Below are 18,834 nucleotides of genomic sequence, written 5' to 3'. Positions count from 1 at the left end.
AGTCTCCAGAAATTTATCAATTTCTATTTGAGGCTAATTTTTCACCCAGATAGTTACCCATCACCTGGTGAAGGAGCAGTGTTCTGAAAGCTTGTGATTTCAAATACTTTAACCTGGTCTCATGTGACTTCTGACATTATCTAACTAAACGGAAGAGCAGGCCAGACAGTGAAACGGCCTATTCCTGTTCCTAACTCTCATGTTTGTACGTGTGTACACCTATAATCATTTCTGCCCAGCCTTGGAGCTGGCCTCTGTCTAGCTGCTCCAATGTTTGTCTTCACCACATGGAGTTGAGGTCATGTAGCTATTCTGTACCTCACTGGTTAGCTGCCACTCCCTGGTATTCTGGGTCACCTTGTTCTGCAAGAGTGAGAGGAAGGAGTGAGTATGATACAATTGGCAAATGAACCTGAGATGTTTGTGCATAGGCTGAGAGTTTTTTTTTCTTTTATCCATTCATGGAATGAGGTTGTCTCTGGCTAGGCCAGCATTTATTACCCAGCAGGCAGTTAGGAGTCAATCTCATTGCTGTGGGTCTGCAGTCACATGTAGACCAGATTGGGTAGGGATGGCAGTTTCCTTCCCTAAAGGATGTAGTGAACCAGATGGGCTTTTCCTGACAATTAACAATGGATCCACGGTCATCAAACGACTCCGAATTCCAGATATTTCTTGAATTCAAATTTTACTCTCAGCCATGGCAGGATTTGAACTCAGGTCCTCACAACATTATCTGGGTCGCTGGATTTAACAGTCTAGCCTTAATACCAGTAAGCTATCACCTCCCCTAGTGTCCGGCTTGAAGCAGTTCGAAGATGGACATGACTTAGCGCTGTACTGGTGAATGGGTTTTATATGGGTAGAATTGGATCTTGAGGTCTGGGCTTTGCTTGATAGAGGCTGTTAGCAGGTGAATGAAGTTACGGTATTGCAACATTATGACAGCCTTATGATTCACTTATGAATTCATTCACCTTGACCACCCATGTGATAGCATTAGAATTCTACGTGTACAATATCTGGGCTCTCGGGATTATACTGCTAGCATTGGCCATCTCAGTTACCTGCTGCTACAGACTTCCTAGTACCTGGGTACCTGAACAGACATGGAGCACCCGCTGATCCTACCATATCTTCCCCTTGCCCCAATACGCACAGAGAGCAGGACCTCGCGCGGTTCCTTTACCTCGTGCATCATGGCCTCCAGGGCAAACCTTGGGGCATTCTCCTAGGGGTGCTGCACCATATCCAATCCCCTTGCTTCTTGAAATGGCTCCTGTTAACCACCCCCTCTAAACCTACTGCATTCAGACAGTCTTTAAGAGAATCGGGCTGGCTTCGTGTGATATTCAGCTTGCACTGAGATAATGTTGGACTCCTGTTTCTAATCACTTCAGTGAACACTCGGCACAAAGTTTGCACGCTGCCTGCGTCGGAACGAGAGTTATTCATGCATTCACGGTCCTTTTTCTCTAATCCACTCCAATCGTGCTCCAAAGTTTTGTTTTGGGAGCAAAATAGATATGTGACACTAATGAGAGGTTGTAGCTTTGAGAGTTGTGTCCGTGAGCGCAAAGGAGGGTACGGGATGTTTATGCCCTGAACAATGTTTTAGCAAGCTGGAAGCTTGACGTGACTATTACACACACCAGGAGGTGCACATTAATGTGTTCGTGCTTTAAAACAACAATAGACCTCAATTTCAATATCAGCAACCTGTATCGTAATAAAATGACAGGCAAGCGAACAGACACGTCATGAGGCAGGCAAACTGTTTCCTGGAGACCAAACCTGGAATGCATTTTCCACAAACGTGCTGCAGGTTAAAAAAAAACAGAGGACTCCGGCAAGCAGCCCGATCGCAGCTTGAATCGTGGGAGTGGATCTCAGTGATTTGTTGTTGAGTGTGCAGCACACGGTGGGGTTTAAGAAGCAGCTGATGGGCGGTCTGATGTGAAGCCGGAATTGGACGGAGCCCTCTTGGACAGCTGCCCACCCAGCTGTGGAATGGCATCTCCGCTGCAGTTTCACGTGTTTCCCCTCGCCAGTCACACAGCCATGAATGGAGCACGGCAGCTGCGCTAGGAGCTGGCTATGGTGCTGAAACCAGTTGTGTTCTGCCGCAGGTTTGCCTTAGCTGCGGCTGCCGCTCCTCCCGAACATCGGACGCCGCCTGGAAGTGTTCTCCCTGCTCTTTCTGATCGGCTGGCTGAAAGTTGTCAGATAGAACAGAAGCGATTACACCGCGGGAGGCAAAAAAAAACCCCACCGTGCATTTCTGAACGATGAGGGCAAATGGTAAACTCCAATCGTCGTTTTCTCAGTGTGAATTCGCAACAGTGAAGGCTCGTTACTGCTCATCAAAGAATGAGGATTTGAGAAACAGCTCATTTTAACACTTCTGATCTTAACCGACTCGGTGAGCCCATGTTTTTTTTTCAAAAAGTTGAATGTATGACACGTAGAACAGTTTCGCTTTATTTTGGATAATATGTTGATATGAGAAGGTAGTTAGATTTTCTCTTTATTTTCCACACTTTTATATGTAGTCAGTAAACTAATGCTTCAGGATGATTTTAATCAATGAAGATTGACTAATGAAGTCAATTTTAGTCAGAGGGAATGAAAGACAGTGTTCTACTACAACTGAGCGACCTGGGATGTGTCTTGGTGCAATGATGTAGTTTTTTTCGCTAACTGGCGGATGATCGAAGTGCTAATATTTTTTTCCTCCCTGATGTTTGGCGTGTGTCACGATCCGCATATCTAAACATGATGCTTGTTGTTGTTGTTGTTGTTAATATGTTAACAGAAAGCGATCTTTCGGAAAATCAGTCGCTTTCCGGCAACGGAGGATCCAGCGCAAGCCGGTTCCACGGATCAGATCTGCACTCGGTGACGAATGCACAACATCATAGATCACCAACCAGACATGGCTACTGCGCTGTTAGCTGGAGAAAAGCTCAAGGAGCTGATCCTTCCTGGCCAACAAGATGAGAAAGGTTCGCCCTTTGCAGCCTTCATGGTTCAACTAAAGCTAGAACTCCCCTTCGACAGAGTAGTGTCCATCGGGACTGTCATTATCCCCATCCTCTTAGTCACATTGGTATTTACTAAAAATTTTGCAGGTAAGAAGATCGAGAAGTGTACAACCCAACACCATTGGCAATCATGTTAAAACTGGTGTACCAGCTCGGCATTCTCAGCCATTGCTAATGTATATTTCCCTTATGTTGCCGAACGGAAGATCCCAGCGAACCAACCGCAGTCACATTCACGCTTCACTCTCATCCTGTGCCCTTCTTAGCTCCATCTCCCTGTTAATTAGAACTTTCACTGGGACTCTTTATTGTTGACATCTGACCTTCAAAATGAACAGTGTGTGGCAGTGGTGCCACTTTAAGGAGTAGCATGATACGTAGACTGCTGCATTCTACGCGTTAAACCCGCCCTCCCAAACTAACTGCTTCAGAGGATGTAGGGTATGATTCAAGTGTGTTTATAACTGAAAGGCACGGCCCATCAAAACAGCTCGTAAACAATGCCTTAGATCTCATTTGTGTGATTTTAAACCCATACGGTAATAGCTCTGCCTCATGAGAAGCATTTGTCAAATCTTTTTATATCTGTGAAAGACCCTGGCATATCTTCCTTCTGAAAAGATTTGTGTAAGTGACGCATCTCCATGCAATTGGCATGAAGTTTATGGTGTGATTCGACCATTTAAAGCAACACAAATAAATTTAGTTGTGGATGAGTGGAGAATAAGCAATCATGTTTGTCTCCCTTAAAGAACTGATGGATTAAAAACTTGCAAGACATTTTATTAAGATTTTTAAACTAAGGCTTTTAATTAAAATTTGTAGTCCACATTCAAAAACATTGTCATCAATTGGACCTGCTACAAATAGTCTGCACCATTCAGTTGCCACTAAACGTTAACTAGTCTGAAGTACTCCTTGGAAATCTTTTCTGCTTTTTGTTAAGTAATTAAAACCTACCCCTCAATACAAATCTTTACATTTCTCTGCTCAAACCAATCTTTCCAAAAGACAGTAAAATCCTAAAATAATGCATTCATTTCACTTTTGTTTCATTTATTCCATTCTTGCTTTTGAGCCCTTGACGTTATGAAGTCAGATTTTGAAAAGGCAATGTTGTCTACCATTTAACTATTAATAGTCAAGCAATACACATTTAAAAGTGAAGAGAATGATTGCACACTGCTTTTAGCAACCTGTGTTCTGTGTATTTTTTTAGTCTGTAGTTTACAGGATGGACCACTCTAATGTGTATATTTGTGCAGGTATTTTAGATATTTCTGGGACATGGGTAATCTGGGTGAAAGAATATGTTGCCCTGAGAGCAGGAAGCATTAAACACATAATGTGGAACTGTAACAACTCAACAAGTGTGGCAGAGTTCTGTCCAAGCAGAGCATTACTGAAGCATTTTTTTAAGAATAATCCAGCAGCTTCTGTTGGCTAATCAACAGTAAGCAGATTTGGAATAAATTGGTCATTTTCATGTGAGTAAGACATAACTAGTGCCACAGGGTTTTGATCCTTGGACCCCAACTAGTTACATTCTACAGCAATGACATGGATTGGGGATATAAAGTACAAGTGCAATTTTTTTCAGATGACAATAAAATAAGTGGGAAAGTAAGTTGCAATTAAGAAGTAAGAAATTTAAGAATGGATATGGGTAGGGTGGGGAATGTGCCAAAATTTGGCAGGTGCGGTGGAATGTGGTTAAGTGTGAGGTTATCCATTTTGATAAGAGGAATAGAAAGGCAACTTATTATCTAAATGGAGAGAAACTTCAAAGTGCTACAGTACAGAGGGATCTGGATGCCCTCATGTGTGAATTGCTGAAAATTGCTGTATGCAAATACAGCAGGTAATAGGAAGGCAAATGGAATTTTGGCATTTATTGCTAAAGGGATGGCCCAGTACAAGAGGGCATAGTTCTAAGATAAGGGATAGCAGATTTAAAACAGAAATGGGGAGAAATTGCTTCTCTCAAAGAGCCATGAATCTATGGAATTCACTATCCCAGAGTGTACTGGATGCTTGGAACTTGAGTAATTTAAGAAGGAGATAGACATATTTTTAATCATTAATGGAGGGTTCTGGAGAGTGAGAAGGCAAGTGCAGTTGAAGCCAAGATGAGGTCAACCATGATTGTATCAAATGGTAGATCAGGTTGGGCTGCTGCAGGAAGGCTGAACTGTCTACTCTTGCTCATATTTTTTATGTTCTCCTGTCCTTATGTCCTTTCATGGTCATTTTTAGTGATAACCCACATCTTAGCAAATGTACAGACTTCATTTTTGTCACTTGTTCTGTTTAGATTGACGCACAATGATCTTCAGGTAAAGTTAGCACAGAGTTGAAAGCAGCAATGGATTACATATGAACAAAAAACAAAGAACAGCACAGTACAGCAACAGGCCCTTTGGCCCACCAAGACTGTGCTGATAAAAAAAATGCCTTCCTTTCCTAAAAAACTTCTTGCCTCTTCGCAGTCTGTAATCCCTTCATTCTCTGCCTATTCATGTGTCTGTCAAGATACCTCCTAAATGTTCTTTGCATCTGCTTCTAACAGCTCCTCTGGTAGCACATTCCAGGTGCTTACCACGCTTTGTGTAAAACAATTGCCTCTCACATCTCCTTTAAATTTGTCCCCTTTTACCTTAAGCCTACGTTCCCTAGTAATTGACATTTTTACCTTGGGAAAAAGACTCCAACTATCTATTCTATCCATGTCTGTCATAATCTTGTAAACGTCTGTCAGGTCACCCCTCATCCTTTGACGTTCAAGTGAAAACAAACCAAGTTTGTCTAATACCTCCTTATAGCTAATACCGTCCAAACCAGGCAACATCTTGGTAAACCTTTTCTGTACCCTTCCAAAGCCTCCACATCCATCTGGAACTACCTTACCATTCCTGATGTATTATTAGGTTTGTTCATTTTGTTTGTGCAGGGGATGTTCTCGTGCTCCTAGTTTTTTTCAGTCATGACCAGTGGTGTTTCTTCAATAACTCGTGGATTTTTGTCTGAATCTTGAGAAAGAGAACCAGCTTGCCTGTATTTCCCAGTTCTTGTTGTTAGAGATATATTAGGATCACCAACTGTGTGATCATCAGTTGTTAATTTGCACACTTGTGAGGGAATCGATAGTCTTGTTAAATTAAACATTGTTACCTATTGTCAAGGTGATAATTCTGATTAATGTAGAATCAATCAGATTGAAGACCAAACTGTTAAGTTTGAAAACAGATGAAAATAAATCAAAACAAATGATTTATCTTGTGTACATGTTCAAAACTTAAGAAGGATTTGTAAAATGGTGGAAAAGCAAAGATTGCATTGGTGAAAAAATTTAAATTCTCACACAATTAAATGATGTATTGAATCAATTATTATGTATCATATATTAAAGTGTTATATATTCAGAATTTTACTAGTTAACTTGCATGCAGAAGTAATATTTTGATCAAGATTTGATTTTATTCAGTAACACATAATAGCTGTATGATTCAGCCTAATGCAGCTTAGTGTCAGCAGTAAATTGTTATTGCTATTCTAGAATGTGAACAATGACTATTGTTATATGCCTGAATGCTTTGAAAACTAAGTTGCTGACCCCAAAGTACTCTTTGGTGTGTAGATAATATAACTGCTTGGAGATTAGCAACTGTATCCAATCAAAGCATTGGAGGGATAAATGGAAGATTCATGGTCAAAGATCCTATGCTATGGCCTTGAAGGTTAATTACTGTGGAACAACACTGAATCTAACAATTTAGTTTGAAGCTTCAAAAAGAAATTTCTAAGTAGGTGAAAACAGTTGTTGATAGCAAAGGGAAATAGTATGTCATCTGGAATGGTTAATGATTTGAGCAAACAAAGGCAGAAGATAATATTCATTCAACAACCAACGAGAAGAGGTCCTGAGCCAAACAAAGAACTCGTACCAGCTGAGGGGAGGGTGAGTTACTCAGCTTGGTCACGTTGAAATGGATTGGAGAATTTGAGGCACGAACACATTAGCTGAGTTGGTAAGTGTCTTCCCAAAGTATACATCTCTGTAAGATGCAAATATTAATTGGTCTGTTGTGATGTTTAAACAAACGGATTTCTTAGATTTTGTTTGATGCAATAGTATTCTACTGTTAATCATAGATTTTATGTCTAATTGTGAGATACTTGTGCTACCTTTATTGCCTCCACAGATCAGATGGATCAACCGGAATGACGCAGTATCTGCCTTTCCACCAGACCCTACAGTGCAAAAAAAAATACCTTCAGAAGCACCTACAAGCACCAATACAGAAACTGTGATACCAGCTGCAGTACTTTTACATGAGCATGTAACTGACATAGAGAATCTAACAATATCCATGGCACAAGATTACGTTAATTTCAGACCAGGAGTACTATATTGAATTCCATGCTGCTGAAATAAAATTGATTCATGTTCATTAACATAATGGCTGGAATAAAATCCTCAGTGACACATGGATTGATTATGCCTAATGTATTCAAACTGCTGGATTTCACAGCAGGTATTGTGGAAGAGGCATTTTAGTCCATTATGTAGCAAAGCTTGGGATGTCAATCACAAAGTGGTGTCATATATTAGTAGATTACTTTGAGGCCAAGGCCAAACATGTGATTTTTGCAAGTTCTGGTACAAGTCTTTGAGTTCTCCATGTAGATGTTTGAAAGCATTCCAGCCCAGAAGTAAAGACATCAATTGCTATTTACTCCTCCACCGTCCCAGATAGGCAAGCTTTTCCACAAACTGTTATTCACAAGGGTCAGAAACACTTGGGTACTCAGTTTCCATTAGGTACAACTATGTTTTTGTTGTCATTAACATTTGGGTGGCACGGTGCCACCTGGGTTTGATACCACCCTTAGGCAACTGTCTGTATGGAGTTTGCATATTTACCCATGTCTGCCTGAGTTTTCTCTGAGTGCTTAGGTTGCCTCCCACAGTCCATAGATATATATGGATTAGCCATGGGAAATTCGGTGTTATGGGGATAGGATAGGGAAAGTGAGTGTGGGTGGGATGTTCTTCGGAAGGTTGGAAAAGAATGGGCTCAATGACGTCCTTCCACGCTGTTAGGGATTCTATGAACATCAATAAAGATATTTTAATCATTTTGTCATTGCCTAATTTATTGAATGGAGAGTGATCTATAAATGATTTGAAAAGAGCTATGTAATTCTCTTCATTTTATTTAATTTCAGATTGCATTTGTATGTAAAATGATGATAAATGTATACAGCGCCTTTTAATAAGTACATAAATAAAATGTAAATAGAGATATTTTATATTACACATCAAAGTAGTTAAGACAGCTTATTGGTAGTGAGTTTAAATGGGCCTTTGGATTGCAAAACATCAAGAGTTATGTTGCTCTCTGCAGAGTAACTGAGGCAGACAGTGCAGAGGTGAATGTTGAATTACAACTTTGCACAAGAAGCAGAAGTTCATTGGACTGCAATATTTAATTACCCTGAGTGGTTTCCTGTAAATAATGCTCACCCTATTAAATGTTCAAGCAAGGACCACTTGATTCATGAAGAACCCTTTCCCCAAATTGTGTTGTGGAAGTGCCAGATTCATCTTTATGCTGTGCCAACCCTCAAATTCCTTTTTCTTTCAGCTCTTTCATTGAGTGTCAGGTTGGCTAATTGATGTAAAGTAAAAAATGAGGTCTGCAGATGCTGGAGAGTAAAGGAATATCCCTTAATAGTTTGCCTCATGGCAAAAATGCTAAATATTCAACAATCAAAGCTACATCTCAAGATGATTCAAGACAAACCATGGCATTCTCTAGACACATCTATTTAGTCAGATGAGAAAGTGAGGACTGCAGATGCCGGAGATCAGAGCTGAAAAATGTGTTGCTGGAAAAGCACAGCAGTTCAGGCAGCATCCAAGGAGCAGGAGAATTGACGTTTTGGGCATAAACCCTTCTTCAGGAATTCCAGAACACATCGATTTAGTCAGTAGAGTTCCAACAGGCCTCCAGAGTTGCCATTCTTCACTAAGTTCCTTCACAACTTTGCCTGACTAAGGAAAGAAAACAAGGAGCTGCCTCAGAAAATCAAAAACTATACAGAGAATCAACAGGAGGAGTAAGGACCAGAAATGATGACAGCTTGCATAGCCCTACACATGCAAATCACCAATGAACATTTTCATTTAATTAACCTGAAATACTTGCAACTATCAAGCTCTTTCTAGCTGATCCAAACTCTCATCAGGAACACCAAAACCAATGCAAATTAACTACTGGACAATACCATCTGATCTATAATGGTTTATTCCATAATTCTTTACAGGAACATTTGAAAACTAAACTTAACCATACGCAAACACCTCTTTCCTACCTGCCAAGCTTATTAGCCTTTTCAAGTGTTCCCATGAGATAGCTGTCTGGTGGCCACAGATAGACAACCACTAGGGATAAGGGGAGGAATTGTGGAGGCAGCAGCAACTTTTTAGCAACTGAAGGAGGTTCAGTAGTGTGCTGCTTTAAGGAGAGTGATGAGAAGTAGGGTGATGGAAGCTTGTCAGTCCTAGGATTACCAGTGATGAACAATTAAGGGAAACTAAGTTATGAGTAGGAATCTTACCATAGCAGCTCAGATCATGTGGCACTGCAGCCAGCTACTGAGTACAATGCTTCTTACAATTATTTGCTCAGCTACTTTTGGTGGATGGTAGCAGATCTGTACTCACTGACTTGGCCACCCCTTCATGAATGCCTTCCTTTTAAATTTCTTATCCTAATTTTTCTTGGCCCTGTCCCTTTCTGCCTTGGTGACTTCTAATAGCCCCACAATTGTCTCAACATCTATATTTCTCCAGTGACTTGTCCTTTATCCTTTCTTCCCTACACCTCTGATAATTGTGCATTTAGAACCTAGGCCCTAACCTCTGGAATTCCCTCCATAAACCTTTGTGTCTCACCACCTTTGTTTTTTAAGACCGTCCTTAAAAGATGGCTTTGGCAAGACTATTTGTCACTTAATCTAATATCTGTTTCTTTGATTTAGGTTTGGAATGATTACTTTCTTACAAAGCACTTAGGTGATTTACATTGTAAATGCTTTATAAATGCAAATTGTTGTATTGTGTTGTATAAAGTAATGGATTGAAGGGGTGAATGTTCATGTTGCATTCACTTCATGCATTGTTCTGATGTCACACAGTCTGTGGCTGGAGACAAGCTTTCTCTGCTTGGGAGGCCTTAGTCATAAGTCAAACTTCTTATGAAACAAAATTGAGCTTATGGGGGGAACAGATATATCTGTACCAGCTCCCTAAGCTCCTAGTGATTATGCTCTACTTCAAACAAACCTTACCCAGTACTGCACATTGGTGGAGATGGCAAGAGCCACAAGGTGCCAGCAGTCATCATCTAGGAAAATGTCACATACGTTTGATGTATTTTTTTGGCTATTAGTGAAAATTGCATAAGGCTGTATGCAAAGGCTTCATTCCTAATGCAGCAGTCTTGCCAATCAGAATTTTGAATATCCTGGATTATTTTTCAAACAGTAATATTTGGGACCCACTTATTTCACTTTTTGTCTGACTGGAATGTATCACCAGTATGGTATATTACTCAGTAGTTTTTATAAAATGTTTCTAATAGCTCAGGAAATTATTGATTCTTGTTTTAAAATAGTAGTTCTGCATTGAGAATCTTAAAAAATCGAAATGATTTATGAATACATACAAAGCACATCGGGTGCTGTTTCTACTTTACAACTGCTCAGTTGAATCTAGTGAAACATTTGAAAGTGCAATATGATAAAGAGTCTGAATTTTAATCCACCCACATAGATTTCATACTCTCAAATAGTCATGTCTGACAAAAATCTATTAGTCTCAGGTTTGAAACTTTCAGTCAATCTAAGATTTTTGGAGAAGAGAGATTCTGATTTGTGGTGATTGTAATGAGGGTCATATGGATCTCATTGACTGTTCTGGATTGAGGTTGTTAACTTTGGCCAATTAGGGAGTGCTGGCTGAGAGATATAGCCAGGTGATTCAGAGAGCCTCCTCATCCTAGGGACTGGCTGCTAAGAGCCCATGCACTGTATACATGCAAATAAAGAGTGACATGGTGATGGGATATTGGCCACTGTGCAGTTATTTCATGGTTTCAATGACCCTTTTGTGTGAGAAGTGCCAGACGTTTTCTCTGGTTGCCCTGTCACTGATTTTTGGTTTTGGTTCCACCATGAATTGAGACCATTAAGACAGTGGATGACTTTACACATCCACTTCGGTTTTGTCTATTTGTGTAATTTATCAATGTCAGTGTGTAACCTTCTGTTTCCACCTATCTTATTTATTGTACCAGGTAACCCGATGTCATGAGCAGACTTACATATGTGATTCTCTATTCCCTCATCTAGATCATTTATAAATACCATGATTAGCTTAAGAGGCAGTACTGATTTCTAGGAGACACTGCATGTCATATTTTGTAAATTGGGATGATATGCAATATCCCTCTTTATTGTTTCTTTTCTCATAATCAATTTCTTAACCCATTCCTGTGGGTTGCCACCAAATTTATGTGCTTTTCTTGTTAGTATCTCTTAAATAGAACTCGATGGAAGAGAGATTTGGAAATCCTTCCATTGAAGATGTTTGGATGCGCACTATCGACTGTGTTATGTATGTCCTCGAAGATTCTTTATACATTAAAGATGATAGCCCATTATGAATCTATTTTGACTTCTCTGATCAATTCATATTTTCTTAAATGCCTACTCACACTGTTCATAATAGCAGATTCTAGTAACTTCCCTACATTGAGCTAATAGATCTATAATTTCTCTGTTTATCTTTTTAACACTTAAATAATGCAATAACTGACAAACTTATACTCCAAGAGGACAGTTCCTGAATTGAGAGAATTTTGGGACATCATGATTATTACATGTAATTTTCCTCAGCTCCCTCGTTTAGCACCCTGGGCTGAAAACTAACAGGTCTCGGAGATTTATCTAGCTTTTCATTTTATTATTTTCCTTCTTAACAATTTTAAACATTGAAATCTAGCAAATTTCTATCCCTCGATTTGTTTTTACTCTCATATTCCTCCTACATTATATCTCATTCTTTGCACAGACGGCCAATATAAAGCAAATAATTGGCATGTCTACTATCTCCTGACCTTTTTGTTACATTGTCACCTCTGCCTGACCTTAAAGCATGCACATTATTCCAAGCAACCCACTTTCCTTGCTTAAAACATTTAGTTTTGTCCATTTATAACCTTCATAAATTATTGCCCATATTCCGCTCTCGTAACTCTTACTGCTTCCCTTGTGTTGCTTCACTGTTCTTTTTATCTTTCACAGTCTGCAGGAAGTGTAGTATTCTTTGCATTTATATCAGACATTTTGTATATTCCTTTGTCTTCATTTGTCAGAAATTCACATCCCAACAACAGCTGAGAACCAAGGAAAATAAACTTCTTCAAAGCAAGGATACAAATGCAAATAAAAGGCTGAATGCTGACTAATGATCTGTTGGACTTTAAATGTAATAGACAATAACAATATATTGCCAGTGAAATTGCTGTTATTGACATAATAAATTCTTCATGGAGAAGAAATGGTGTTGAGAAAGCTCAGAATACTTAGTGATATGACTCATAAAATGTAAATTAATGTTATTATTGGTAAGGAATTAAATTATTTTGTGATAAGATGGAACAATGATGGGCAGAATGATTCCATGAACAACATGGATCTTCTATGTTGTCATATGCTCTGATTTATTTCAAAAACTCAGTAAAATTGGTTTGGGAATCTATCTCTGTAAAAGTACATATCCAAAGTTTAAAGAAGTAAGAATCATATTATCTGTATTTATTTCTTTTTACAAAAAATGATAGAACAGTAGATATAAGAGAAGAGGAGTTCCGTTGCCATCATTTTGCGAATTCAATTTGAACTAAACTCATTGCTTTGCTCTTTTGTGATAGCTTATCCCTTCCTTTAACTATTCCCTGGGAATAGAAAATAAATCACCATTCCAACTCTCTCCACAAAGGAAATTCTGTGAATCTCTCTATTCAGTTTAACAGTTTTTATAAAATATTAGACGTTCTTTTGGACTTAATCAATAGTCAAAGTGTTGCAGGATGTTCCATAGTATCTGACTGAATTAGTGTCCAGGCAAGTGCAGTGGAGGCAGTGGGAGGAGGAGGAGTTGCAAACAACCATTCCTTCTTCCCAAAGCCACCCACCAGCCTGGTAGTGGAGGCCTGTTAATTTTAATTACTGGGTCTCAACTGTTGTTGAGCTGCTCGTCTGAAATATTGGCAATGTTGCGTTCAGGTAAAGGCATCACCCGGCAGGCTTATAGTATTATAGTCATTGATCATAGAATCATTGAATCCCTACAGATATCTACAGGATGAAGAAAGGTCTTTTAGCCTATCATGTCTGGCCAGTCAAAAAAACCTCCTAACTAGTCTAATCCCATCTTTCAGCACTTGAACCACTGCAAGAAGCTCTATTGTATTGGGGGCAGAGACTTCACAGGAGATGGGAAGGAGCCTGGGAAAGATAAGGCCTAATCTTTCCTTGTGATCCCTTCAGCACTCCAGGTCGTCCTGGTTCCTTTCAGGAAAGAAAGATAAATTTTAAATTAAATGACTTATTCTGGTCTCAAGTCATTTTCCTTATGTCTTCATTTGCCAGAAATTTCACAATGATTTCATTGCACTGGCTGGAGTGAAAATTGTAATCTGGACCAGTTGACATCAATTAATCCTTTTGTATCTTTAAACGAGGCCCTTCCAGTTACTGTATGGTGTCTACCCTGCCTTCACAGAAAAACAGATCAAAACAAAAGGTGGGATCCAGATGCAAAGTGAGTCGGAAATCACCAAACTCATTTTACCGGACTCAGTTTCTGTCAGGCAGGCAGGATATAAGCATTCTTCTTAGTGTCTTATTCGTGGATATATGTTGGTGCAATAACCTGTAGAAAGTGTGAACTCGACTATATCCCATTCAAAACAGGTTCAGGAAAATTCACTTTAGATGGGAGAAATACTGTTAAGGCCTTGTTTATGGCAAAACATGCACAATAATGTCACATGTGGGAATGTAATGTGTGGATGGGAGAATGTGGCAGGTGGAAAATCCAAAATCTAAATCTAAATCTTCAGCTACAGATCATGTCAAATGAATGAAGACTGCCATGCTAGATGAGGTGTTTTCTATGGATGCTATTTATATGAATATCTATGAAATATTTATCATGGGTCCACAACAGGTCGGAAAAGTAAGCAAAAATTAAAACTGATGGAAATAAAGGCAATGTATTGGCATGGCTAAGAAATTGCTTAGGAGATAGGCCAGAGAGAGGGGGTAGGTATGCTCAATAATTGTCAGGATATAACTAGTGCCATGAATCTGCACTGGCATCTCAGTATTTCACAATATTTGTAAATAGCCTGGATAAAGTATTTGCAAATTGTATTTCTAGGTTTGTTAATGGTATCATATTAAGAAGCAAAATAAACAGCGTAAATGGAATTAGAAGTTTGCTAAGGGCTGTTCAGTGGGTGGGTGAATTTGTGGCAATTGAAGCACATTGTAGGGAAATGTGAGGAATGATAGGAGGCTGTGGACTGTGGTGGTGACAGACTTAGGAATATACAGAAGTCAATTAAGTGTGCGAACAGACCCAAAAGATAACAAGTTACCATAATTGCTAATTTGTATAAAGAGTTTGAAGTAACACAACACTTTTATAAAGCACTGGTTAGTCCATATTCTTTTTTTTATTCTTTCATGGGATATGAGCATGTCTGGCAATTCCAACATTTATTACCTACCCTTAATTACCCTGCGGAGGTATTAGTCAATTGCCTACTTGAATTACTGTGATCATTTTGGTGTTGTCAGTGATGGGTGCTGTCAGTGATGGATTTCAAGGCTTTTGATCTAACAACTCCAAAGGAGCAGCCATACATTTTCATTATTTGTGACTTGGAGGGCATCTTCTGAAGGATTATATTCAATTCTGTGGACTGTACATTCGGAAAGGTATATTGGTTTCAGAGGGCATGGATTACAGATACACCAGATTAATCCTCAGCCTAAATGAGATAGATTATGAGTCCAGGTTGTGTTGCCATGTTTTTACAGGAATTGTTGATTAAGGGATGATTTTAATTGAGGTATCTTTTTTGCTGTCAAAAATACATTGTATCAAACCCTTTCATCTTGGACTTAAATGGGACAATTCAGTGTCACCTTGCCAACTGAACATCTCTATCTTCCTGTCAAGAAAAATGTTGTTTTTCCCTTTACCAGTATTCTTGTGAACGGTCCTGATTGAGCGCAAGTTGAAAAGCTTTGACAAAATGTGCCTTTCTTCAGCAATACTCAAGTTTTGTGCCATCAAGCAATGATTTGAAATGTTTGTGATGATTTTAAAAAATGATAGGTTAGAAGGAGAAGATCTTCTGGTGATGAATTGTTAATGGAGAATAACTTTAAAATATGAGCCAGTTTGATCAGAGATGATGTCAGGAGCCATTTTTTCACTCAAGAGGTAGTAGAAACACAGAGCTGATTGCCTCAAATGTTGACTCAAATCCATAACAGAGATTTTTGTCAGTTAAAGATTTCAAAGGTATAATGGAATTTAGGTACAAAATGGCCATGAACTAATTGAGTGACAAAATAAGATATTCCTATGTTTCTTTTTCAAGATATCAGTAGAAAACAAATTTTATCAGTATGAATGCAATATAGAAAACTTTCTGCTGTGTATCTCAAATGTAATAATCATTGCAAAGTCTTTGAATGGAGAAAAAGAATTGGGCTCAGGAGCATGGAGGCCTTGCATACATTTCAAGACCAATTCCACAAGATTCAAACTTACTGTCATAGAGACAGATAACTGAACAAGTCAGAAAAATAAGAAATGAGGCTTGGGATCATCAGAGCAAATGTAACAAGAAGTGTTGTGTGATCCACAAAAACCATTGTGGATAATCAACCATCTGCTGTACACTGCCAGTAATTCTGAAGGTCACTATTACCATTCAACCATGTGTCACAGAGTTCTCAAGACACACATGTGCATAATTTCAAAGTCAAATACTTTTCCATGCTCTGCTCCATTAAGGTGACCAACAAAATTCTGTATTCCAATACCTCTGATGTGTATTTGGGTAAATGATGGTGATATAAAGGGGAAAAGAAGTAGAATTTAGCTGCCTCGATTTTCAGTGTCTGTAAATGAATGGGGTGGATGATTATTATTTTGAGGCCACTAATATTCTCTTCCCTCCTCCCTGTCTTCTCTCCTTTTTGTCCCATTCCTCCCAGCTCCCTCTCCTGTAATTAGACCCCTTGCTTGTCTCCCAACATGACAGAATGTGAAAATGTAACTATTCGTTGAATTGTGAGCAATCCTAAATAGTTGCATTGCTATTCCCTTACTGTGTGAATTGTATAGAATTCCTCTCAGAAAGTAGAACATGTCATGAATGATTCCTAGACATGATGCATTTTTTCTGGATCAATCCAATAAGATGCAGCTACTAATGGAAGAGGAAGAATGAGTAGTTAGCTTCTTACTAATGGAAGAGGAAGAATGAGTAGTTAGCTTCTTACAGTTGTGACTTAGAATGCAGTTATGGTTGATGTCTATGTCCAACTTGCAAATAATCAATCTATCAAGACACAAAATTAAGCTACTTCTCAGAGTGTTAAAGCAATTCTTATCTGTTTAGATTGATTAGTGTGTGTTAGTCATAAATTGTCCAGAAGATCCATAAAGTTAAGCAGTATGCTGCATACTGGTTACAAAGAACAGTAAACCTACACAGTTATTAATGTGGAGCACCTGTAAGCTTTGTAAAAACAGGTGTGCAGCAGGAGTGAGTTTGGATCCAAGTATAATGTGTCAAGGACCTATCAGTAACTTGGAGATACAGTTGGAAAAGTAGGGTTGAGGGAAGTATTTGGAAATGGAGGTAAATAAGTAATGATGCAAATGAGAGCATGTTTCTCTGCGTGTGAAGGCATAGTGATTGAAAACTCTGCCCAAAGGGAGAGGAAAGTGAGTTAACGTGGGCAAGGATGTTCCTGTGAAATATAATACAATTAAGGATCTGAAGATGCAAGTTTCTATAGGACAGTATTCATGATAGATGGTGAGAAAATCATGAGAGAAACCAAATTGTGAAGCGTTCACAATCTAGATGAAGCTTTCAGTGATGATATTGGAGAGATATAGGTAAATTATGAAACCATGTTAACCTATTTTGTTCAGTATGCTCTATGAATCAAGCACATTTGATTGGACGTTTGAACAGATCTGAAATTGTTATAACTGCATATTTTGTTTTAGCTAAGATCTGCATTAGTTTGTATTATTGCCCATTCCTTTTAGGCTATAAACGCAATCTTTTTCCACCCAAAATCCTCACTGTTTTCCATAGAGATGAATATGTGATATGTGAAACCAAAGATTTAAATTCCCCTAATTCTGCTTTGTCTCTCCTTTACCGTGCTCAGAAATAATGGCACATTGATAATTATCTCAGGACTAATAAACTAGAGGCCCAAACTAATGCTCGGGTGACATAAGTTTAAACCCCACCACAGCAGCTGAAGTAATTGATTAAATTCGGAAATTATACCTTACCTCAGTGATGGTGACCTTAAAAGTAAAATCAATTGTAAAATCCTAACTGGTTTACGAATTTCCTTTAGGGAAAGAAATTGGCTTTCGTTAACTGGACTGGTCTATATGTGACTTGAAGCCCAAAAATGTGGTTGTCTCTTAAATGCCCTCTTACATAACCTGGGTAGGCACATAGTTCAAAGGCAATTAGGGATGGTAAGCCAATCCTACCCTTGACAGTGACACATGTGAATAAGCAAAATTGGCTAAAATTCAGATCTTAACTAAACATAGGAGTAGGCCATTTATTGCTATGGAAACATGCTTCATTGATAGCTCTATCTGAACTGTTGAGTGATGATGCAGGGATCATCACTTTCACTAAGATCAGGGGTCATCGTTCATGAAAATAGGTGAGTTCCTGCCTGGAGAATTCCACCGGTCTAACATTTTATGTAATGATAGCACATATGAATATGGCATATTTTAACAAACTGTAAAGAAAGCTTCATAAGCCAAAATGATCCATTAGTGATCTTTTTGGTTGATATGGTGGAAATGAATGGGTGCATGATAATTGGCATCTGTGCTTTATAAACCTATGTGTAATTAATAAGTGTCACACATGGAAAAGTATTGCAATCTCTACCTTTCTGTTTATGTACATCACTTTACTTGTTCTAGGCTGATTTGGCAAAAGAGATATTAATTTCCAAGAGAAGTCTGCTGCTTTGGGAATTTGAAATAATGAAATTTGGCTGATTAAGCCTTCTATGAGTAATGCTTCCACGAAGAGGGGCACATGACCAAGACAGGTATTCGTCTGGCCATATTCCTTTTTATAATCATTCACAGGATGAGGGCATCACTGGCAAAGCCAGCATTTATTGCCCAGAGGGCAGTTAAGAATCAACCACATTGCTGTGTGTCTGGAGTCACGTTTCGGCGAGACCATGTAAGGATGGCAGTTTCCTTTCCTAAAGGACATTAGTGTAGCAGATGGGTTTTTCCAACAGTCGACAATGGATTTATGGTCATCATTAGACTCTTACTTCCAGATTTTACTGAGTTCAAATTCCACCATCTGTTGCGGTGGGATTTGAACCCTGGTCCCCA

At 38.9% G+C, this 18,834-nt stretch overlaps 1 protein-coding gene across 1 annotated transcript in view; it reads left to right on the top strand.

Moving 5' to 3' along the window:
- Positions 1-2,905: 2,905 nt before the first annotated feature.
- The window catches only part of panx2 (pannexin 2), a 45,786-nt gene continuing 29,857 nt past the window's right edge, over positions 2,906-18,834 (top strand). Inside the window, exon 1 of the mRNA XM_060843171.1 lies at positions 2,906-3,131. Coding sequence (XP_060699154.1) covers positions 2,906-3,131 — 226 coding nt within the window. The remainder of the gene's footprint in view (positions 3,132-18,834) is intronic.

This window comes from Hemiscyllium ocellatum, chromosome 23, assembly GCF_020745735.1.
Source record: "Hemiscyllium ocellatum isolate sHemOce1 chromosome 23, sHemOce1.pat.X.cur, whole genome shotgun sequence".
NCBI lineage: Eukaryota > Metazoa > Chordata > Chondrichthyes > Orectolobiformes > Hemiscylliidae > Hemiscyllium > Hemiscyllium ocellatum.
This window is presented reverse-complemented; position numbering and strand designations above follow the sequence as displayed.